The sequence below is a fragment of the Cheilinus undulatus genome, linkage group 15 (assembly GCF_018320785.1).
Source record: "Cheilinus undulatus linkage group 15, ASM1832078v1, whole genome shotgun sequence".
Classification (NCBI taxonomy): Eukaryota; Metazoa; Chordata; class Actinopteri; order Labriformes; family Labridae; genus Cheilinus; species Cheilinus undulatus.
Window position 1 is genome coordinate 21757650 of NC_054879.1, and position 25443 is coordinate 21783092.

The following is a 25443-nucleotide window of genomic DNA, read 5'->3' on the forward strand; positions in this document are numbered from 1 at the left end:
TTCTTCGTTATCTGATAAAACAGTTTTGCCTTCCGCAAATATTTTGCATCCTTTGGAAATTTCTCTGCAAAAACCCTCAACATAAGTGTTTACACCCACTGCCAAAAATAAGCAAAACTCGGTACACAGACGGCCTGGGTTCGAATCCGGCCTGTGGCCCTTTGCCGCATGTCTCTCCTTACTCTCATCCCATTTTCAACTCCATCCACTGTCCTCCTCTGTCAAATAAAGGCACCAAAAAGCGTGAAAATAAATCTAAACAAAAGCCTGCAAAATATAAAGTACCCTCCACAAAAGTCTACCCTTTTCAGCAAATTTCTTTCACCTTCCTTGAAATTGTTTTAAAATAAATCCACACAAAGAAATATTTCAACTTTGACAAAAAAAAAACCTTTTACTTTCAAGAGAAATTTCATCTTCAAAAGAGGATAAAAACAGTCCCCAAATAATGGTGCATTTTCTGCACAATTATTCAGAAAACTCCCTCTAAAATGTTTTTCGACGATAATTCTTGTTTTCAGAAGTTTAAGTATTTTTGTTAAGCAATACTTAAAATAGATTCTGTGTTGCATGAAATATTTTGACATTTTTATGTAAAAGTTTATACATTGCATTAAACGTTTCTGTATTTTATGTGATGTTTTTGTGGTCAGGTGAAAGTTTTGAAGTTGACTCTGAAGTTCTCTGTAACATATGAGGGATACTTTCACATTTCAAGTTCTAAATTTAAAAAGTATGGATAGTTGGAGAGATAACGAAACTGTACATGATGATGAAGCCATGAAACAACTGTAAGCTTTTAAAATATAAAGTGATGGAAATAAACTTTCTGACCTGGCACAGTCTTAACTGGAGACTCTCCATGTGGTGTGATGGTGATCACGGCCATCTTCGTGTCCAGAGCTGAGCAGAAGGAGCCCATCGTCAGCAGGAGGAGGAGGAGGGCTCCAAACCAATCAATAAATCTTTGTATTTCAGTTTCCTCACATATTGAAGGGACATCTTCATCGTGCTGACATCCACATGCTGCTTCAAATAGCCTGATGGTCTGAGCATGCTCTCTCTCTCTCTCTTGCTCTCTCTCTCTGCCAGTGTGCAGAGGTCTCTCGTCCTTCAGATCAGGACTCTTCAGTATGTGATCTTGTTGTTTACCTTAACCCTTTAAAATCTAACATTGTGCAAGTCCGCCAGGACATATTCTTACATTTTTACAAACTGTAGTGCCATTTTGGGAGCATGTTTATTTGCTTTACATCAATATAACCCTTATATCCCAAGTTTTAATAATATGTATCGACTTATGTCTTAACTACTACAATAAATTGCTTAAAAGTGCAATAAACCTAAACAACAAATGAAAATCGTTTTTGTTTTTTTCACATATTTTAAAATACAGAAATTGCACAGCTGTATCCCTTAAATTCGTAAATGTAAAAAAGTTGCACAATATCCTTTGGAACCACAGGAAATTTATTTGGAGTCTGTACATAACTTGCTTTTTGAGATATAGTCAATTCTGTAACCTGTAAAAAAAACTGAGCCAGATGAGTAGTTGGACTCTTCATCCCCCTTCATCTTCAAATCTACTGCCAATCAAAAATGGATATGCTTATTGTAGCACTGGTGCTTTGCTGGGTTCTATAGGGTTAAAGCAGCATAATCAACATCCTTTATTCTTTCAAACATGCATTTCTGACATCACTAATATTTTCTGCTGCATTCAGATGGGACTGAAAATAATTTCGACTTCTTATCTCATAATTTTGACTTCGTACCTCATAATTATGGTTTAGTTTTTGGGGTTTTTTTTCAAGAATTGCCTTACTTTGACATTTTTCCATACAGCAGTGACCTCCATTATTGAAAACAGAAGCCAATACTGGAGTGCAAAATGTTGCAATTCCTCTTATGTCCACCAGAGGCTGTGTTTGAAGCAGCAGAGGTACCATCCATCCACATGTTTAAATGCCCATGTTTACAGCAGAGATAAACATGTTAAGAGTGTATACTTGAGGCTGGCTGCAGGAAAACCGGAAGTTCCGTCTGCACACATGTTAAACAGCTGGTTTTGAAACGCAAAATAAACTGGTTTACAGCCTGGTTAAAAACACCAAACGTGTCTCATTAGCTGGTGTCTTATTGTGCTCCCACTGTACGGGGGGTGAATTTTTTTTTTCCACGATTGTTTGGATTATATTTAGGATAAACCTCACTTCACGGTGATTGGCGCGTCTCATTCGATTGACAGATAGCTCGGCAGGCAGAGGCTCCGTTTCTGTCATCCAGAATGCTAGCTTGCAGGTTGACAGGAAGTCGTGCTTAGTGGGCGGGCTGTCAGGTTGATCTAAAGTTCAGTTGAGACTGCGATTTCAATATGGAAGCATCCACGAATGGGCTTCAAAAGCTGTTTGAGTCCGCCTGTTGTAAGCAGTCGACTGACGTCACACGGGGTTTGTCCAATTCTTTCTACAGACTATGGTTAAGAGCCTGGTTCAAACTATTTTGCCAGAATAGATCAAGTTTTTATGGACTCACTTTGGACAGGGAGATTGGGGCGGGGGGATGTTTTTATGGGCTTTGAAAAATGACATCATGACAGAATGCTGATGAAGCTGGGGATGTTGGGGCTTTTCCCTCTGTTTTGTGTGAATGGTAGAGAACCAAAATCATCACTCCTCGCCTCTTCCACCCACTAGAGGCCAAAAGTCCTATGAAGGGACCTACTGAGGTCAGCAAAAAGAAAAGAAAAAAACATGGTCCTTCGCAAAGACAAGTTTTATTTAGTAAAATTGTAGCCCACAAGCCCCCAGTCCTTAAAATGAACAGGGTTTTTGTTTGTAAAGTTAAAACCATACTCTGAGACCAGTGATTTTGGAATTTCTACTACCATGCCAAGACCTTTAAAAAAGCTGGCAGCTATTTTAGCTATTTTGCTAAGGGTCTATAAGGGGCCTTTCAGGGTGGACTTTGAGCATCTCCAAGTTTTGTTTTTATCATGAACAGGGTCTGAGCCACCCCAAAATCCCCCACAATGATTGGCTGTTTGCCTTGTCCATTGTTGCTGTAAACCTGTGGTAAAAGTTGTTTTTTTCTGTAATCATTCAGCAGATTTGAATCCCCATTAGATTGTCGTCCTAACTTTAATACAATAAGGGTGAGGGACATTAAAGGGGCTCCATCAGTCTGATGTTTCTTTCTAAGTGGCCCTCTGTGAAAATGTTTGGACCCCTTGCTTTAAATAGTGCATTACCATCTAATGCATTTATCTGCTTATTGCGGGCAATAGTGGATGTTATTTTCTAACTGGCTTCAAACCAAATCTACGGGTACATCTCAAAAAATCAGAATATCATGAAAAAGTGCATTATTTTATGTCACTCATTACAGAAAGTGAAACCCATATATTATATAGACTCATTACACATAGAGTGAAATATTTCAAGCCTTTCTTACTTGAAATTTTGATGATACAGCTTACAGATAGTGAAAACCCAAAACTCTGTGTCTCAGAAAATTGGAATATTTTGAAAAGTTTAGTATCGGAAAGTCATGATGTCACACCCTGATCAGCAAATTAACTCAAAACACCTGCAAAGGTTTCCTGAGCCTTTAAATTCTCTCAGTTTGGGTCAGTTGGCTGCACAATCATGGGGAAGACTGCAGACTTGACAGATGTCCAGAAGACAGTCATTGACACCCTCCACAAGGAGGGTAAGCCACAAAAGGTCATTACTAAAAAAAAAAAAAAAAAAAAAATCCTGACTAAAGCCAATTTGCATAATAATTTGGAACGTAATGTAAAAGGAAGGCACAGCTCATTGTCCTTCTGTTGTACAAAAGTGAAGTTTAGTTCTGCTGATGTCTGTTAACAAAAGAGAAGAGTCAAATGAGGGTTCATTCTCCCAAAAAGGTTTAATTAGACTTAATTTAACAAAACAGAAAACGACTGGAAACAACCTCACCAAATCACAGAGAAGACATCGTTGTTAACAGCACACTAACGTGGTGATGAAAGTTTTATTTCTAAATGTAGACAAACAAACACAGATCCAGAAGATGAAAAACTTCATTTCTAAACTTGATTGAAGACTCACTCAGCATTCAGAGCTTATATTTATGATGTGATCATTTTAAAAAGAGAAGGAAATGTGCAATATGTAATATCATTTTTATAGAGTCTTATTGTATAATTATTTTAGTCTCTTACGAAAATATTTCTAAGTATTTCAACCCTAGAATATTCTCTGGTTCTGGGTTTGACTTTTACAACATCCTATCCCAAAACATCCCAGTAAAATAAGATGATCTGTTCTTTATTTTTAAAATCTCTCTGTACATTTCTTTTTTCAGTGTTTGGATCCGTTCATCATCGGCATTGTGTACTTCCTCAGCTGTTCCAGGAAGCCGGGGTTTGGCGAGGAGGTGGGACGAGCTGATTTTACTGTGGAGAGAGCGGATTCAAAGGACTGGCCATCACATGTCATCAGGTAGCCCATGACCACGGCGGGTGCCCGAGAGACGCCAGCGTTACAGTGGACCAACACCACGCCTTTCTACAGAGGAGACACAAAAGGAATAATAAAGTTGGGGTTACTGTAGGATAAGGCAGCAAAGCAATTAAGAGATAAAACCCAGAAAAAAATCTAATGATATATTTATTTCAGCCACAGAAGCTAAATTTCTTTTTATAAATCTTATATTTGAGTTATAAAAGCAGAAAACAATCATAAAAATTGTTGGGATACAAGAAGTTGATGTCATTGAATAAATGAATAATCAAAGAGATTAGAATATTTTTCTTTCTAAATCTCTGGCAAATTATATTTTAATCCAAGCTTCATCATCATCATCATGAGATTGGTTAGTCATTATTATGGGAAAAATCAGTTTTGTCATCCTAAAACCATGAACTAAGAAGTCAAGAGTTATTAGAAAAGGAAAAACTGGAGTTTCACAAAAACATTAACACAAATATATGTTTCCTTTCAAGCCGTTTTCTATCTGCCCTCCAAGAGGCCTCTGCAGATTTAACTTTCGTAAATCCATATAGTTCAAGGCTTTTACCTCTGGATAGTATGGAATGGTTGTCCTGAAACAGAGGGGCATTGGCCCGGTTATTTGGGACAAGTGAATTCTATTACAGAACAAATAGTGAGCCAAGATCGCTTAAAAGAGGTCATCTCTGCTTGCTTTCAACTGAACCCTGATGCGCTTTGTTTGCAGTGAGACTGCAATTGAGCCAGCAACCAGAACAGAAACTGGTTGACTCTAAACACAAGTTTGATTACAACTCCTTAAATAACTGGAATGAAAATCATTTGGTGTTCAGTAGGATCTTTGCATCGCTTTCAGAGCTTAGGTATTTATAATCATAAAAATATCATCAGGCTAACGTTCCTCAATATCTGGTCTCAAGACTCGCTTTTGTCCTGACTTTTTTGCCCCTGTTTGTACGCCCAGAGAAGGCTGATGATTTTCAGGCCCTTGGGACATCCACAACACAGCCAGGGGCCCATGGCTAGATTTTCCAGATGGATGTATGAAACAAATCCATCTGGTGTTTCAGATTAAGGCATGGCTGATGATGCTCTCAGGCAGCTTGTTGCCATCACATCTAAGATTTCCTTGAGTATCAGTTTTGGTCCAAACTTCTGCACAGTACTGTATCTTAAATAGAGCTGATTAAGTTATTTAAAAGAGAATAACTAAACTGTAAGGACTTTTTTATTGACTAAAAATTGAGTAAAATGTATTTTGTGTTTATGCTGCCTTAATATTTTGAAAGCAGTGTTGGGTAGCATTACTTTTGAAACAAACTAATTAGATTATTGTGTTACATACTGAGAAAAGTAACTTGTTACGTGACTGCGTTACCTACTTCTGAAAAACTAACACGTTAGAGTACTTTTGCATCACTAAATATTAAAACCATTTAGCCAATCGTTCCGCTCGGAGGTTGTAAAAGCAACAAATAACAACCACATGTCTGCATTTGAATATGCAGACTCTTATGCCAATGTACAGCATAATTTACAGCCCATAATCTGTGTCTCTGTGGCCTGATAACACCACTGACAGGAAAACCTTTACAGCTCTTTAACATGCTCACAATCTGACAACAAGCTGAGCAGAGGCAGACAGAATCACTGTACGTAATAACAGCACGTAATTGGAACAGCTGCACAGCTGATTCAATGAAAGCAAATGGAACTTTTAAAATTACTGTCCACCAGGATGCCGTTCTTGTCCCTTTTATCCAAAAATCCATCATAATGTGGATAATTCCACAGTGTCTTGCTGTCCTCTGTCATCTCGCTGGGTCAACAAGCTAACAATGCGTGTGTAATAGCACAGAATGTCTACCTTCCGCTGGCATGGCGATACATGCCAACGTGACAACAGGAAGAAAGAAGGACAAACACAGCAGATGCTTCAAGGAGCTTCCCTTTTTTCTTTCTCTCTTTTTGGAGCCAAGGGAGATAGAGGAAATTCAGGATTTTTCTTTCAGAAACGGATTACTTTTATGAAAATGTAACTAATATCAGGATTACTTGAATCGTAAATCTAACGCATTTTGTTATTCATTACAACAAAAAAGTAATCTGAGTACTCTAACAGATTACTTTGTAACGCGTTACCCCCAACACTGTTTGAGAGCAGCTATAACTAAAGGGCATTTCAATTTTGAGACTAAGATTCAGACTAAATTCAAAGTATCTGAAAGAATTACCACTGGACACAGCCGTTGTTTGGTACACTTTAGAATATTTCGGTATGAAAACAAAACAAGCCAACAAATAAATACCACAATATATGCTTTTAACATAGGAATATTAACGAAGTTAATTAGCTTAAGGAGTGGAGCAGACCATGAAATACTAGATCTAAAATAACACTGCATCATTCTGGCGTTTTCGTAAAAACTGCAGGGGGCCAGTTCCGCTACATTTTCAAAACATATTTATATTGGTATTCCATTTCCTGATCATGGATTAAGTGTTTTGATCCAAAAAAAAATCCTTTATGGGTGCTATGACGGGCTGAGGAAATAAATCACAAAGCTGTGGGGTTTAAACAAGCTGCACTGACCACCAGAGGGCTCTACACACCATCACACAGAGCATCTCATGACTTGACAATCAGAAGAAGAGCTTCACCACAGACTGCTCTTTAGTTAATAGATATGTGGTTCATTAGAGTCTCATTAGTGTCTCCATTACAGCCTCTATTTTCCTTCACGTGGAAGATTTACGCCCTGGCAATGTCCCAATTAACACAATGAGCTCATTAATGTCAATCTCATTATCCCAACGTTCAGAGGACAAGGACAGGAGAGACGTCTCAGGGCTTCTTTAAACCAGGACATAAATAAATAGGATTCAGTTAGGAAATGCAAAAATGCAGCAGCAGATCTTGAAAGTTTTTTTCTGATTGGGAGGGACCATCCAGGTTGTTATCCTGGCTTAGTTCTACAGCCTGCATCTCTGATAGGCAGCTGGCGCATCCTGGAAGGCAGAACAAGATTTAGAGCAGCACATACTCCCATCCAGGCGTCTCTTTCAGGGAAGGCCTTGACTATTTCAGGAAGACTATGCCAAACCCCACATACCACCATCAGACAAGAATGGAACAACATTCCTCTCCCAAAACTCCTTCAACTGGTCTCCTCACATCCCAAATGACTGTTGTTCAAGAAAAGGGGAAACTACACAAAACTTACAGTAGAAACACAGAACATTACATTCGTCGTGCCCTCCGCTTTATGTATTTGTGCTCCAGCCCTTAAACGGGTCACATGATGCTGTTGTCATGGCAGCGTTCATGCCCGAGGGTCACTTCCAACCAGATGGCCTGCTGGGTAATGTGACCCGACTTTTCAAAGTAAAAGTATCAGTTTGATTATCAGGGCTGGAATTACCCCATACAGCCCTCAGAAACATATCATAATGAAAGCGCCCACTTCCTGTAATCAAACACCGCTAACGGCGGTCTGTGAGTGGTGTCATGTTAAGGTGAAGCGAAGGCCTCACTCGCCGCTAAAAGCTTGTATGACACTGAGATCTGATCTGTGTGAGTGTTAATAAAACATGAACAAAACTCCACATCTATAATTCACAGGGAGGACGGGGGAGGACCGAGCCGGGGAGGACGAAGGATGATAGGGGAGAACAAGGGAAGAATGGGAGGACGAGGGAAGACAGGGGAGGACTGTGAGGACAGAGGAGGACTGGGAAGGACAGACAGGACAAGGATTGACAGGGGAGGATGATGCAGGGTGGGAGAGGGCAGGGGAGGTTTGGGGAGAACAAACATGTCTGGCCTTGGATATCACCAGTGCATTGGCATAAAAAGCACTGATTGATTACAAAAAAAAATCAAAAATCTGGACAAAAATCCTTTTTAATCCTCCTACAGAGTGACCCTTCAGACCTGGAGCAATTTTTTTTACAGGAGTTTGACAATTAATGAAGCTGTTTCAGCTTTTTGTATCATATGCAGCACGTTTCCATTGCTGCATTTCAGCTCAGGTATGGCAGCATATTCCAGTTAAGCAGTTTGCCTAATCAACCTTGGTCCTGTACTACTCTGGCCTCCTGATAACCATGGGCCTGCTCCAGGACCATGCCCCATCACTCCAGATATCTTACAAGCTGACTCCTTCTGGACCAGCCCACCAGGTCCTGGGCACCAAGTATGCGGTGAGCTGGATCAGGCCTGGAAAAGCATATTCGGTGCATTAAAAGCACAGCTTCCACTCCCGTATCAGGCAGCTGATCCTTCCCATTCCCACTTCCTGAGCACGTCAGCATTAGACACACGGTTTAACAACAGTACCCAAAGATGAACCGAAAAGATGTCACAAAGGAGTCCAGCCTGCACCTCTGACCATCTGTTATGTCCAGGCTTAAGAGTATAGTAAGACCAGGGGGAGCAAGGACCCAAAGACTCTGTCTTTAGATACCAGGAGTGCCACAGTGCCTTGACCTTGATGGCTGCATTTGCATGTTAGTAAATTTGCTGCGCTGATCTGAGCTGCTGCAGGCTGGCTTACGTGATCCTTTTAGATCACCCATATCAGCGCAAACATATGGGTGCAAATGATTTAATGTAAAGTTTTGAGAGACACAGAAAGGACAGAAAGCTGTTGATTACTGCAATGATAAACCAAAAATAAGTGGGTATTATAAGTAGTAATGATAATGATGGATCACCTCGTTGCGAGCCTGTTGGATGAAGTCACAGCAGTCCTTCATGTGAAGAAGAATATCAGCATCTGGATGATCCATGATGCTGACGGTTTTATAGATGAAGAGGTCAGGAAAGACGTTCTCCACCCCGAAAGCCACGTTCAGGATGTGTGACACCTGCAGAAGAAGCCGAGGAGGAGGCTTTATCTTTGGTAGGTCCCAATGATGGAGATCAATAGTCAGAAAATCAGACAAATGAACTCATCTGTGATAGAAAATGTAAATTGGAAACATTTGCAAAAAGTCAAAATTTTCAGAAAACAATCAAAATGTACTCATTGTAAGGCCAAAAAGAAGTAAAAATCAACTATATGGATGGATGTCTCCTTCGGGCCTCTGTACATCATAGAATTTGTATTTCAAAGTAACAACTCGCAACCCTCTTCTGAGTCCCAACCCACCAGTTGAGAACCACTAGTCTGTACATAGGTCTTCATTAAGGACAGTATGTGTCGACCTCTTTTCTTTGGGTTTTGTCAGTAAAACAGTTAAAATGGAGGTTAATTTCTGACTGAACTATATCGCTCTTTTGATATCTGTGTGTCCTAGAGTGGGCCTCAGCTTTTCTCAGAGACAAGTAGGGAGGGCTTTAAGGAGAAAATATCAGTGTCCAATGCTCTATGGTAGGAATTCATCCTCCATTACAGAGGTAAAGTCCACATCATGACCCTAGGCCCTTTGCTGTTCCTCTCAGTCCAGCTGACGTTAAGACCACCTTCTTTATGACAAATCCTGACCCAAAGATTGTGAATTTTTTCAGTCATAATCAGATGTCTTCAATAAATATGGATCAGTTTTGTAACAAAAAATGTGTTAAATAAAGGGATGGAGAAATACCCTTCAAAATAAAAGCACAACACAGACTTTAAGTCACATGTTTATTTCCAGGCACAGACTAGACTTTACAACCCAATTTTTGGTCCAAACTACCAGATACAAGTCTAAATTTCTTTTCAAATCCATGAAGATTATTTGGCACTTAACCATCACCCAGAATAGATAATTGAGTGTGAGATGAGGGTCTTAAGGAAAATTCTGGATTATTTTAAAAAATCTATAATGTGACAACGTTCATCTGCATGGTTACTTAAATGAGTAAATTAATAAATTAGAAATGTAACAGAGGGCTTTGTAAGAAGGTTAAAGCTGATCAGAGGTTAAAAAGACTCACCTTGTGTTTCCTCAGAGTGCCAAAGTCATGGGCCGCATCCTGGGAACCTGCACACAGACACATTTATAATACTTCAGTATAGTTTGTTGGACACTACTCTTCTTCACTGATTTTTGGCCTTTGCCTATTTAAACACTCTTGCTTTCAAACCACCCAGCATGCACCTGTAAGCTCAGACAGGGTTAGGACTCTGTCTCATCACTCCTCTATTTCTGCATGTAGAATAAATCTGTGAGGAAGAAGGTAGAGCATGTAAGAAAAGAAACTAACATGTCTGCACAAGACAAGGAAGAAGAGAGAATGTAGGACGGGATTTTACAAACAAGAAACACCAGCTCAACTGCTTTACATATCTATGGTATGGGATATATTCACATCAGTCTGAACAAGACCCCATAGATAGTGTTTGGGAAAGGTTTAAACCTTCAAAATAAAACTCAGAGGGTGATTGGACAAGCACTCTGTGTGTTCCACTCATTACTGACCAATCAGACAACAGAATAGATGACATAGTAGGAATTTGCCACCGTCATCATGTCAGTTCAGGATTGTTCACTATCAGTGGAGCCAGTTGGTGAATTAAACTCTGTCTGAATGTGCTTAGGAGAAGAGCGAAAACATCCTCTTCAGTTCTGACCAAAGTGCAGCTACAGCTGCATCCATGCTTATCTCTTCACCAGCTGCCATTGTTTACAGGGTCACAGTCTCTGCATCCATGCTTATCTCTTCACCAGCTGCCATTGTTTACAGGGTCACAGTCTCTTTGAATAAACCACACTTGCAGCTACCACCTCTTTGGATCCACCTGATGACAGGCATAAATCTGGACCATCCATCTGTATCAGTACCATGCAGAGCGCTTACGCTTCTGCCCAGTAAGTTGGTACTATGATTTGTCTCATGGTTAATGGGTTCAGGAATCTGACAGCAGAGTGTACATCCCTATGGATATTATTGTAAGCAGATCAGAAACCCTGATCCACAATCAGGTTTTCTGCAGATCATCTAGCACCACGTGTGAAAGATAGATAGGAGAGGGGCAACCATCACCCAGCCTCACCCCAAACCCTGACGTGAATCTTCCTCCCCACTGATGGAGGGTGGTTATCCTAGACCAATCTAAGGTCCACGACATTGTGGTGTTGTTACATGTGAGAGGATTCATGAAGGATCACAGAAAAGACATGTTAAGTGGTTAAAAAGATGAAAAAACTCACTACTTTTAATTAGGTAGCTAGGTATGTAGATAGATAGGTAGTTAGGTAGATAAGTAGATAGGTGGTTAGGTAGTTATAAGTTAGATAGGTATTTAGGTAGATAAATAGATAGATAGGTGTGCAGCTAGATAAGTAGGTAGGTAAGTAGATAGGTAGGTAGGTAAGTAGAAAGGTAGATGGATGGTTGGGTAGGTACTTAGATAGGTATTAAGGTAAGTAAGTAGCTAAATAGGAAGATATGTAGGTCACTGTGTAGGTATTTGGATAGGTATGTAGATAGATGGTTTGGTGGGTATGTACTAAGATATGTATTTAGGTAAGTAGATAGATAGGTAGATACGTGTTTGGGTAGTTATGTAATTAGATAGGAATTGAGGTAAGTAGATAGGTAGATACGTGTTTGGGTAGTTATGTAGTTAGATAGGTATTTAGGAAGGTCAACAGATCCTTAGGTATGTAGTTGATAGATATAGGTGAGTAGATCGGTAGGTAGTTACGTAGATTGGTGGTTGTTACGTCTGGTTTTGAAAGAGGTCACCGTCTGTGGTGTTAAACCACACAGATAACTCGAGTTTCTCCTGCAGAGCATCTGCTGCAGGTCACAGGGTCATTTATGCTCAACCTGTGAACAGGTAGGTCACCCACCCCACCTTCACGTCTGGACTCAGGTTACTCTGGGCTGGACGTGTTGATGGAGAGAAGGTGACTTCCAGGGCAGGAGGGAGGGGGGAGGATCAGATCAAATTAACAGAGGTGGGAGCTGGTGGTGGAAGACTTAATCATTCTTCATGAAGAAAAAGGTTTAGATTTAAGAAGTCCCCTCTGAGTCTGACCCTGATTAGTAAATTAGAGTATAAAGGTCTCTGAGTCTGTTTTGTCTTTGGTGCTGTAGTTTACGTCAGTAATCATCTCCTTCACTCACCCAGCAGCAGGAAGGGCTTCACGATGCCGACCTGAACGTCCCAGGAAGTGTCAGGGATGTATCCCAGCATTGTCTCTGGAGGGACGGGGTCTTCCACCACCGTGATCGTAGATCCCTTCCAAGTCTCAATGATACGACGCCCGCTCAGTGATGTCACACGGGTGCACTGCTTCCTGAGCCGTGTCCGAGAGAAACTCTGGATCTCCTCAGTCAGGGACTGCATGACTGCGAAGAACTGGACCAGAACTGGGACCTGAGGAGAGTTTAAGGGTTCTCAGATGGTTTTAAATAACATAAATACGTTAGATATCTAAATCAGGCGGTCCTCTGTGGTGTCCCCCAGGGTTCATTCCTGGGTCCTTTTGTGTATATATTTTCTCCTTTGGTTAGGTTTTAAAGGAATATTAAACTAATTTAATGTATTTATGTGTCATCAATATCTACTTATAAACTCAAAATGCCATACAGTTGACTTTTTAATATAATTGAACTTTTCTGATTGCAGACAGGAAGTTTTGGGTGCAGATTCTTGTTGACTCTAGTTTGAATTTAATCTTTGAAGCTTGCTTTGTTGGGGCATCTTCTGTATTTGTGCATCAGGGCTCCATTATTTTCCAAGAAAGCTAAAAGAGTAAGTAAAATTAAATCATGGTTGACAAATAACCTTTAACTATCCTGCATCATCCAAATGTCTCAAGAGCACCAAATGTGCGTCAGAAAATAGTCCCAAAGATGTTCTTAAGAAACTTCTCAAGCACAGTGGCTCTCAGCCGCTGGGTCAGGCCCAAAGTTCCAGATAAGACCACATACTCAAAATTCTGAGTGGAGAGGAATTTGAGCTGGTGAATTAATGTAACTACCTCAGTGTCACTCTCTCACATTAGGTGATGTGGCCCCAGGCTTCTGTAACGATGGGCTTTACAATCTTAGTCCTGTCTCATTGTCCTGTCAGGTGTTTTGTTCCATCTACAGTAAGATCCAAACATTCAAGCTGTTTGACATTTTTGTAAACCTGGGTCATGATTTCTCATTTCTGAAGTGGTGGGTCCTGTAGATAGACGGGCTGAGAACCACTGCACTAAAACAAGATCAGGCTCCTTCAGGAACTAACCTGTTGTCTGCCTCTCCTCTTCATAAACGTAATTTATTTTTTTCTTTAGGGAAGCATCACGTGAAGTGCTTCCTTTGCAGAGTAAAGTTAGAGAGTGTTGCTAAATATAGACTGTCTTTTCACCTTCCCTGGATCGATTACACGTTCTCCTGAATGCAGCGAAGCTTTTAATCAGATTCTCCCTAAGGTCTCATGTGACATCCATCTTTGTGTTTTCTGGCTCTTTATCAAACTCAGGATGGAGACGGAGGACCTGCTGATGATCACCTCTGCAGGTATGAACACCTACAACCATCAGGGGTGGAACAAGACTAATTACATTTACTCAAATTACAGTAATTGAGTTAGTTTTAAGGGGGTACTTTTACATTTCTGAGTGTACTTTTTCACTAGAGTACTACACTCTTGTACTTTTTCCACCTCTGTTGACTGCGCAGTAGCACAAAGAGAAAATGGTTCCACATCATTATCCAAAACTCCCTACTTTTTCACCAAAAATGAAGCTATCCACTGAGTTAGAGTTCACACCTGTGGCTGCAGGTGCTTCTAAAGAACACATAGTGTGCATTCTTCATCAGTACCAATGCTTTGCGTTGGGGTTGACCCTCTGCTTTGTTCTTGCAGAGTTTCTGCAGCTCTGACAGACTGTCAAAAAATTAAAACTTTCAAACGTGTACTTTAACTGTATGAAATGTGGACAAATATAGACATTTATATAGTGTTAATTTCTCTCTACATGGGTTCGAGTAGCACTGTCATTTTTGTTTGATTTAACTCTATTATATAGGTGTGACTTTACCTGAACAACTTGATTGGAGATCTATTCTCTTGTTGTTCTTGCCAATAAAGAAAGAAGAGATTTGACTGTACTACCCCTCAGTATCTACTCAGCTCTCAGTAGTTAGAGTAAACTTAAATTTATTACTTTTTACTTTGACTTAAGTAGATTTATACACCAATACTTTTACTTTAAAATAAGTTAACCAGAGTAACTGGACTTTTACTGGAGTACAAAACAACTCAGCTCTGTCTACCTCTGCTGTTTACTTCTGGTTTTGAATTAAAAACTGTTCAATACAAACTCTCCAGACAGTGTATAAACTAAACAGTATACCACTGTTTTGTTTCATGAATGAATTTCACATAATAAAGGAGAAAAACTGTTAAAAGTAGCTGGGGCTTGCTAGTTTTTAAGGGTTATAAATGTACACAGCGTCTTATAGACCCATTAAAAAAGGGAAATCGGAATTTGAAATTTTATCAAGGACCAAACCTTCATAAAGATCCTACTGTTTGCAGTGACAGAGCCAAAATGATTCATGTGGACAAAAACATCCAGAATAATACCAGAGGGTTAAAGACTCATTTAGATTAACTTGTTTTTACTTGTTTTACCCCCATCTTTTCAGTAGTTTGCTTATACATGTGTCCTTATATCATTACTAAAGGCTGTGCTAAGGGTGGGGAATGCATCTTTGGAGGAACCAGAGAGTATGACCAACATTTAGATGGTATACAACAGGAGAAAACATCTATATATTTACCTGTAAACATGTGAACATTTTCTGTAGCTCATCCTAATTTCATTTATGTGCATAAGAATGATAAATCAGACACTGAGAGACTTATTTCTCCTCAGTTGAGAAAAACTACTGTAGAAATAGGCTGCTAGAAGTGATTAATGCAGTGTTTCAAAGTAGAGGTCCTGGCCCCCCAGCAGGGTCGCCACAGAGCTCTAGAAGGGTCGCTGTAACTTGGAAGGAAACTAACAAAATAAAACTCACCACTCCAGCCAATCAGAATCGAGCTATGGTGAATGGCATTATTAGATTTAAAAGCTGCGTACCTAAACTTCCCCTGTCTTTAACTGGACATTTAAGAAGGAAATTTAACTTAATATAGAAGCGATTTCAGAGATTATGCGAGGGGGGTCCTTGTTGTCCCTGGTCTAACATCAGTACTTTTAGACTATGATGATGATGATGTGCAATAAAAACCTCTCTCTGCAGGCGTGCGTCTTCAGTCCAGCTTCTCGGGACTGCTCTGGTTCAGCTGAAGGCAGATAATCCGGTCTAAACTCCACAAACCGAGCAGATGATCCTGTTCAGACAGAAGAGAAGAAACAAATATCTCCTTTCATCATCTTCTGATCGAAAGAGGAAGACAAGAATCAAAATTATGATTCAGCTCTGCAGACCAAACCAGGCCCAGAGTTGACCAGGTTTAGCTCCCTGTCGTTTTCTGGTTCGACCGTCCTCGCTGAGTTAAACTGAAGAGGCGTGAGTCTGCAGGAGAGGAGACTGAAGAGCTGCTGCAACATGAAACCTGCAGGCAGTCTCTCTCTCTCTCTCTCTCTCTCTCTCTATGGAGCTCTTTAACAGGAGAAAATATATCTTTCAATAGAAAATAAAAAACTGCATTAAAATGAGCCCTCTTCAGCATGTAACCGGCTTTACAGCCTGCTAGACAATATCTTTAAAGGTGAGGGGTTCCTTTGTTTTATTTTATGTGAAAAAAGAGACTACAGAAAAACAAAGTCAATCTAATCAATTTAACTATTTCAACTTCATTTGATAATTATAGAAACAGGCTAACAGTTTCAAAAAGATACAAAATATGAATACAGAAATGACAGAGGGTGTGGTTTCCAATGTTGGCCACAAGAGGGAGACAAATCCTTGCCATAAAAGCAGTAGGCTCTGGTTAATGATTACGTCTCTGAATTTTGCTTCAATAAAGAGCTGAATTACATTAGTGAATACAAACTTGATTCATAATAACAGTAAAATAACTACAGGGCTGCTTTAAGAGGCAGAAATATGCTGAATAATTATCCAAATAAATGTGTGTATTTAATGTGTGAGAATGTGCAACCACAAGAAAAGATTTAGGTCTGTCCTTGTCTGTTTGTCAATGTTTATTTTGAATGAGAGAAATTGCAGAACTGTGTCCCCTCTTCAGACAAATAACAAAAACGTTAAAGAAACAAGGCCAAAAAGTACTGTGGTATTAGTGCACATTATTTTTAAAAATCAGAGCCTTTTGGCTTGTTTTGCCAGCATGATGTTGTTTCTTGCTCCACTTCTGCAAGTATTCCTCCTCCAGTACGATGATCAGCTGTGTGGGTCTGCAGACTTTGAAAGAGACAACAAATACATCCAGGGATTGGAGTACAAAAAAGTAGGACTTGTAGAGATGGGGACTGAACGATCTTTGGGGAATCTTTTGTGGAAACTGGAGGAATAGCGACAGCCCCTGTTACCTGGTGATGCAGGTTTGTAAAGTGGGAGCTCATATACACAAACCCAGTAAGGCATAATTACTTAAAGGTAGGCTACGTCCTGGTACCTGACTCTCCAAGGGGCCTAAAGATGTAGACTGAGGTCCACCAAACATATAAAAAATGTTGTTAACCCTCAGTCGGTGTAAAAAAAAAAAAAAAGGTGCACTGATCGTTTTTTTAAAGTCTTTTTTAAGTGATTTTTAAGTGGACTCATTGTCTCTCCCTGTGCTACTGACTGTGATGGGTAGTCAAAGCTGAACTATCAGTCTGGGTTTGTCAGGGGCCCATTCACTGGGTCTTTCAGGGGCCCATTCTCTGGGTCCATCAGGAGTCCATTCATTGGGTCAATCAGGGGACCATTCATTGGATCTATCAGGGGCTCATTCTCTGGGTCTATCCGGGGCTCATTCTCAGGGTCTATCAGGGGCCTATTCTCTGGGTTTATCAGGGGCCTATTCTCCGGGTCTATCAGGGGTCCATTCATTGGGTCCATCAGGGGCTCATTCTCTGAGTCTATCAGGAGTCCATTCATTGGGTCCATTAGGGGCTCATTCTTTGGGTCTATCAGGGGTCCATTCATTGGGTTTATCAGGGGTCCATTCATTGGGTCTATCAGGGGTTCATTCTCTGGGTCCATCAGGGGCTCATTCTCTGAGTCTATCAGGGGTGCATTCATTGGGTCCATCAGGGGCCCATTCTCTGGATCTATCAGGGGCCTATTCTCTGGGTCAATCAGGAGTCAACTCAGTGGGTCCATCAGGGGCTCATTCTCTGAGTCTATCAGGGGTCCATTCATTGGGTCCATTAGGGGCTCATTCTTTGGGTCTATCAGGGGTCCATTCATTGGGTCTATCAGGGGTCCATTCATTGGGTCTATCAGGGGTCCATTCATTGGGTCCATTAGGGGCTCATTCTTTGGGTCTATCAGGGGTCCATTCATTGGGTCTATCAGGGGCCAATTTTCTGGGTCTATCAGGGGTCCATTCATTGGGTCTATCAGGGGTTCATTCTCTGGGTCCATCAGGGGGCTCATTCTCTGAGTCTATCAGGGGTCCATTCAAGGGACCATTCTCCGGGGCCCATTCTCTTTGTCTATCAGGGGCCTATTCTCTGGGTCAATCAGGGGTCAACTCAGTGGGTCCATCAGGGGCCCATTCTCTGGTCAAGGGACCATTCTCGGGGTATTTCAGGGCCCATCCTCTGGGCCCAGACAATTCTGTGGGAAGGCCTGCCTCCTTCTTGTTACATTCTTAATCCACCATAAACTATAGTAACTCACCGATAGTAACCTAGTTATCTTTAATTTAGTTAGTTGTCTTTAATACTGTTAGTTAAACATCATAAATAAGAATTATAAATTTCTGACATTATGTTGCCTTTTCCTAATATACTGAACGTATACAATACTGTTAGACTATCCAAAAACAAAGGGACAAACCAAACCTTGACCTCTGTGAACTGATAGTCCTAAAGATCACCATCTTTTCTCAGCATGTTTTTCTGTATTTCCATTTTGGACCAACTAACATCATTATTTCTTATAAACGTTTAGTCTTAGATTTATTCAAACTAACTCAGACATATTTTGCATTTCAGTTTAAGTCCCTTCCATTTTATTTTAATTAATTCATCAGCATTTATTTTAATTAATTCATCAGCATTTAATGTTCATGTAAAATCATTCATTTGCACACTTAAAACTTTTTAAAGTTTCTCTCATGTTTCTGGGATTAAAAAAAGAAAAAGGTAGACGATTCTCACCAGAGGGATCCAGTGGGGAAAAGGCAATCTGTTATCTAATACTCTAATTAACTGAATGACCTTATGTATTTTCCACTTCTTCATACTGTTAGAGAGGGCTGTATCTCCCCCTCCCTTCCTCGCTCCTCACCCATGCTCTGTTTTGTGGGCACTCGGAGGTCAGCATTGACGCAGCACTGCTCCATAAACCACTGGAACCACTTACTGTGCGTGCGTTCTATTGTTTCATGATGTGAAATGGAGCAGCAAGTTGGACCAACACTGGCTGAGGTATTGTGGGAACCAACCTGGAGTGTTTGGATCATGACGTCAGATTAAATGGCTCTGTGTGTTGGCCTGTTGGAGCTTTGGCTGTGCGTGTTTGAGTTGGAGCGAGTGCTGATCACAATGATTAACACACAAAGGAAATTCCCACCACGTCTGTGAACATTTCAACCGTTTTATCCCTGCAGAAATAAATCAGAAACAAAATTCTCTGCCTAAGGTCCCCTACTCTTCAGTGGAGTTCTGAGGAGCTAAACACTTTCTGAAATGTATGTAATTTTGCACGTATGTTGAGCCTTCTGGCATATTTTTGGGTCTCCAACACATCCATCCTACACTACCTCAAAAGTGCCCCCTTACAGTTCTAAAGTTTCCTCCTTTAACTTTGTAATAGATTGATGGAATTTTATGAGCAGATGCAGCTTAGGAAGAGCTGTGAAAACATGGTGGGATCATGTTTGTAACTCTAACAGAAAATCAACTCTTGTCAATGAATTAGCCAAAACAGGGTCATTTGGGGCCATTTCCAGGGGTCATTATTTTTCAAACTCCTCCTTGAATGTTTATCTGATCATCTTGCATTGTGGTATACTGCTAGAGTAGAGGTTTATCATGAACCTTTATTCAGGACTTTATCATCATTCCAAGGGCATGGCTGTGATGAGCCCTCATATTTGCAGAATTTTGAAGAAACATAAAGTTGATTATAAGTCTACAGTGCATGGTCTAACCTCATTTGAAGTTCCTTTGTTTATGGAGGGTCTATGCCTGAACATGTTCATATGGTTATATGTATCATAGGTCATAGCGCCTCCTAGTGGTGAGAAGAAATGTCAAGGTGTAACAGTTTCAGCCGCTTTAAGAAGGTTTTTTCAGAATATCCATGTCAAATTTGTGACAAAAGAAGCTGATTCAGCTCTGTGAGTCTCTGAATCTTTCGTTATACAGCGTGGCCTCACTATTTTAAGCAATATTGTATCTGAGAGAAAACAATATCCTTGATCATGGTTTTTCTGTAACACTCACAGTTTAACAGTGCAATGCATTAAGAAATAAGCAGGATTGCATGTGCAAATTGACTCACTGACATCCAGTGATCCACGGTTTATGTCAATCTGACATTCCAGTTAAATCTTTCACATATCCGTGACATTGGATTTATTTCACATCCATGTGGGCAACAGCTGCGGTGTTTGGGGACGGCAGAACCCTACACAATAAAACCCAGAGGGTGATTGGACGAACATTCTGTCAGTCAGAGCCACAAAACATATGACATAGCAGGCTAGCTCTGTTGCTAAAGGAGTAAACTCCATAACATAAGCTCAGCAGTCAGCTGTTGTCATGTCAGTCCAGGATTGTTCACTATCAGTGGAGCCAGTTGGTAAATTAAAATTTGTCTTTAGCCGGTCAGAAGAAGAGCAAAAACTTCTTTTACACCAAGAAAATCTTTCAGTGGGTGGTTCTGTGTTCTCTAATAAAGTCCAGTTCTGATCACACTGCTTCTACAGCTGCATCCATGCCAGTCTCTTCACTAGCTACCATTGTTTACAGGGTTGGAGTCATTTCAACAAAACCTCACCTGTAGATGCTGCTTCTTTCTCCTCCAATGATGCCTGATGATAGACATGGACTTGGGGTAATCCATCAGCCTTGCAGGGTTAGAAGTGACCCAGTATAGATAAGCAAACAAACTAAGACTAGATTAATTTCCTGTCTGTTGGACTATTTCTGTTGTGAAGCTGTTTCTGCTTCCTGTTAATGCAAAGTGTTTTCATTATGATAAGTGTTAGACTTCCCAGGAAAAAACAGCAGCAGTGGACATAAAGAGACAAAAACAGAACATTTTTAATGTGTTCACTTTGGAGCTTAAACTCATTGTGAGTTAAGCCTCACAGCTCTTGTTAAAATGCTTGTGAAAAGGTTAAGGACACGTCTAAATATTGCTCAAAACCCCTCAGAGTTTTATCCAGCAAACATGAAAAACATGTAGAGAAGTTGGACCAAAAAAGAGCTGAACTGGACTGAAATGTTTAACTTTGAACAGGGAAGAAATGTCAACAGAATGTCCCTAACTCTTGTTTTTGGTGATTTTTCCTCATTGTTTAATCCTGTAGAGCTCACTGAGATAAATATAGTCCAACCAGGCCTCTGTGTTTTTTTCCACTTCCTCTCCCAAGTGCTGAAAAATGACTGAATGCATCTTTAACTTCTTTCAGCGAGGTCAGTCAGTATGAAAATATCCACCGTGGGACTGTTTGCTGTGTCAGCACTCAGAACATGAATAGAAGCAGTGAGCCTGAAGGAACAGACTACACCTTATACCAACACCAGGTGTGTTTTCAGCCCGCCGTCAACTGAACGTCAACGTGGAGCGAGGGTGGGGTGGGGGGCGGAGGGGGATAAGGAGGTGTAATAACAGTAAATCTATAAAAACATTTTCTCTTCCCTCTCATGGAAAGTGCAGCTGAGAAAACACGGCTGGAAATTAGCAGGCAGGAACTACTGGAAGCCTACGCACACACCCAACACGCGCTAACGCACACGCTAACACACATGCTAACGCACACGCAGGCCGCCTTGAATGCTGCTGCTGCTCTGAACAAACATTACTCCATCAGGGAGATCTGAGTCCTGAGGACTCATTTTTACCTTTTCTTCTTCTTTAGTTTTATAGAAGTATCCAAAATTTAGATCTAACCCTGCTGATTTTACATCAGTGACTTTAAAACTCAAACAGTGAGCTGAGTGAATGTGCTCAACATATTAAAAACAAAGTTTCAAAAAAGTTGGGATGCTGTGTAAAATGTAAATTAAAAACAGAAGTCAGTGACTGTCAAATCTTAAAAACCCATATTTTATTCACAATAGAACATAAACAGCATATCAGATGTTGAAACTGAGACATTTTACCATTTCATGAAATCTTATTTAGAATTTGATAGCAGCAACACATCCAAAAAAAAGTCAACGAATCTCAACAAAAGGCTGGAAAAGTAAGTGGTGCTAATGAAAAACAGATGAAGGAGCATTTTGACACTAATTGGGCTAATTTTTAACAGGTCAACAACATGACCAGGTATAAAAGGACGATTTTAGAGAGGCAGAGTCTCTCAGAAGTAAAGATGGGCAGAGGTTTACCAATCTGTGAAAAACTAAGTCTAAAAATTGTGGAACAATTAGAAAAAAATGGTCCTCAATGTAAAATTGCAAATATGTTAAATATCTACACCACCACCACTACAGTTCATGGTATCATCAAAAAATACTGAGAATCCAAAGAAATCTCTGTGAGTAAGGACAAAGCCAATGGATGCTTGTGAAATGCCAACTGCATTAAAAACAGGCATGATTCTGTCCTGGAAATCACTGCGTGGGCTCAGGAACACTTCCAGAAATCATTGTCTGTCAACACAGTTGGCCGTGCCATTACAATTACTTTGGTCAGAGGAATCAAAATATTATATTATGTTTGGAAGCCACAGATGCTGTGTCCTGTGGACTAAAGAGGAGAGGGACCGTCCAGCTTGTTATCCTGGCACACTAAAGCCTGCATCTCTGATGGTGTGAGGTTGCATTAGTGTCTATGGTGTGGGCAGCTGACACATCTGGAAAGGAGCTATCAATGCTGAAAAGTGGATGTCCCTACTTTTTCAAGATGTGTTACTGCCATCAAATTCAAAACAAGCTATAATTTTTCAGTAAATGGTAAAATGTCTCATTTTCAACATCTGATACGTTGTTTATATTGTGACTCAAATATGAGTTTATGAGATTTGGCAATCATTGACTTCTGTTTTTATTCACATTTTACATATTGGCCCAACTTTTTTTGGAACTGGGGTTGTAAATTCCTGGGCTATGCCAAGTAGAAAATCTGTCTTTTAATCAACATTTTGTCTGACATAGAATTTGAGGGTGATATTGGTTTATTTCTACTGAAACACTGTTTTCTTTGGAGACAAGAGAAAAATGTGCTCAAGTAACATTTTTGTCATTAATTGATTACTAATCTGTAGATCTGGGCTACGCCCTCCTCTCCGGTGCTGTTGGACTCACTGTGCCATGCTACATCCTGATTTTTTTCTGGGTTTTCTCACACATCATCTGCGTGAGGAGGTTGGTTGGCCTTCATTAACACAAGGATCTCATCTTTCTTTGTGAGGACAATCTACATTTATCCTCTTCTTCCGTTCTTTCCAGACTCCTTAAACTGTTTGTAGCTCTAACCTTCATTTTCATCAATTCATCATGTCCGAAATTCCTTTAATGTGCTCTGTCTTTGGTAAAAGATCTTTTATAGTTCTGCTCCATCATCTTGGTCTAAACTACTCCCTAATTTGGAGTGTTTTAGTTTGGAAGATTTGAAAAAACCAGAATCAGTAAATGATTTGCTCTGACACAAGGTAGGTTGAAGCAGTAGTACTCCACGGGTGAGTGAAGACTCAAACTTTCACTTAAACTGCATGAGGATGTACTGACCATGTTAATTTATCATAACTATTAATATTATGATGAACATTTTAAATGTTGCCCTCCATCCAGTTTGGGACTGCAGGAGGCTGATCCAAGCAGTTTTTGGTGATAGGTGGCTGTAGGTGTGAATGTGAGTGTTCCTGGTTGTCTGTCTCTATATGTCAGCCCTGCAATTGACTGCCGACCAGTCCAGGGTGTACCCCGCCTCTCGCCCAATGACAGCTGGGATAGGCTCCAGGCCTCCGTGAAAACCAACGGAATAAGCGGTATAGAAAATGGACAGATGGATGTATAAGGTGGGGTTACACCCTAAACTGGTCACCAGTCAATCACAGAGCATCTACGAAAAAACTTTTAATCCAATTCAATTCCAGTTTGTTCCTGTTTCTTTTACCACAAATGCAGTGGAAACCTTTGGTCAAAATAGGATCTGTGACAGTTAAAAGACATATTTTCCCACTATAACACTTATAGTGCCTGATGTATGAGTTAAAATCATTAATACATTGGACATATGTTGTCCTGAATGTCCTGCTGACCAAACATATATAAACTCTCTTATAGGTAATGCTGAATTATGTCAAATTAGGATGTTATAATAATAATAATAAAAAAGCCACACATCAAACTTCAACGTTGTTATCTTAATTCTTGTTTAATGGTTCAACTGCAGTGAAGAGTCCAGATATCAGATATGAGAGTTAGTTCAAGAATATTGATTGTTAGTGCGTTTACATGGACAGAGTTACAGTGATTATTAGAGAACAGTCGGTGATCAGAGGCTTTGTTCACAGAGAAATTCTACTTTCTGAGGCTGCAAAAATACAATAAAAAAGGATTATTGCTAGGACTATTTTACAAATCACATCCAGACATGGGGAATGGTTAGGAGCTAAGATTAGGATTATTAAAGGAGCGATGGCTGTTTCATTGGCTGCTTCAGTTTGTTTGTTTAAGACTGAAAAGTCTCTCAGGAAGAGGCGAGGATGTTTAATTCTTTACTCAAACTCACAGGATCAATCAGGAAAACAGGGAGGATGATCATTTTGTTGTTTGTCTTGTATGAAACTCAGCTCCACTGGAAAGCTTTCAAACCCCTCAACAACAGACTGCTCAGCTCTTCACACCTCAACTGCTGACTAGATTCTTTTAACTAACTCAGTCTTTTCAACTAAACAGCATTCTATAATGAGTATTTACTAAGAAGTAAATCACTGTTTCTGTTTCATGGGTGAATTTCACATACTGAGGGAGAAAAGATGATTAAAAGTGGCAATGCCTTCCTGCCTCATGTGAGCCGCATGCTTCCAAAATGCTTTTTGTGCAACTCGCAGCCACTTGTGCAGCAAATCTGGAATGTGTCGCCAATTTAAAATAGCTTTTCTCCTACCAAGCTTAGCGTTAGTTCATGCAGGACACAGAACTCATATGCCAAGCCATGATCAGCTGACAGCCAGCTGATCTCAGTTCTCACCTCCCAGCTCCACAGCCAATCACAGTTCTTTCTCTCAACATAGCGGTCAATTTAGATGTGAATTCCTTTTCACAATCCCTGCTTGCATTAATGCTGATGCACCATACTGCTGCAGCTGGTAAAGTTTCACCTCCTCCACTCCAGCCTCTTCCTTTATAGTATAAAGCTTGTTGCACCCTCATTTAGATTCATGCTACTATGGATTAATTGCTTTTTAACTAGTGATGTATTCAATATGAATTGTCATGAATGTATCTATCTATATGAGAGTTTCTAGTTAAGCACTCCCTACCTCTACTAAATGTCTAGCAAGAGTGTTCCTGACTGGAATGATCACAATAGTTTACTCATTAATAAATACAAATGATCGAATGCAGTTTCCTCTAAAGACTCCTGAATTTAAAAAAATAAGTAAGCGGCGAGCAGTCTGTTGGTTTGGATGATTTGTGTGGGGCCACACGGTCAAAGTACACAACACCTGGTTGGTGAAACTTCCTAATTGGTTTACATCCTTCT

General features: G+C 40.2%; 1 protein-coding gene across 1 annotated transcript; it reads right to left on the reverse strand.

Moving 5' to 3' along the window:
- Positions 1–3911: 3911 nt before the first annotated feature.
- On the reverse strand, positions 3912–20658 carry LOC121522896 (dual specificity protein phosphatase 19-like). Its single transcript, XM_041807572.1, has 6 exons — positions 20560–20658; positions 15667–15769; positions 12559–12811; positions 10420–10466; positions 9213–9365; positions 3912–4553 (listed from the first exon to the last, which is right to left on the reverse strand). The coding sequence occupies exons 3-6, from the start codon at positions 12779–12781 to the stop codon at positions 4347–4349; spliced, it is 630 nt and encodes a 209-aa protein (XP_041663506.1). The 5' UTR covers positions 12782–12811; positions 15667–15769; positions 20560–20658; the 3' UTR covers positions 3912–4346.
- Between the last annotated feature and the right edge of the window lie 4785 nt (positions 20659–25443).

Excerpts from the sequence above, each read along its gene's own strand:
- LOC121522896 (XM_041807572.1), bottom strand. The coding sequence starts at position 12,781 with ATGCAGTCCCTGACTGAGGAGATCCAGAGTTTCTCTCGGACACGGCTC. Across the intron at positions 10,467-12,558 it reads GAAGCCCTTCCTGCTGCTGG|GTTCCCAGGATGCGGCCCAT; the intron begins GTGAGTGAAGGA and ends GTCTGTGTGCAG. Across the intron at positions 9,366-10,419 it reads GCACTCTGAGGAAACACAAG|GTGTCACACATCCTGAACGT; the intron begins GTGAGTCTTTTT and ends CTTCTTCTGCAG.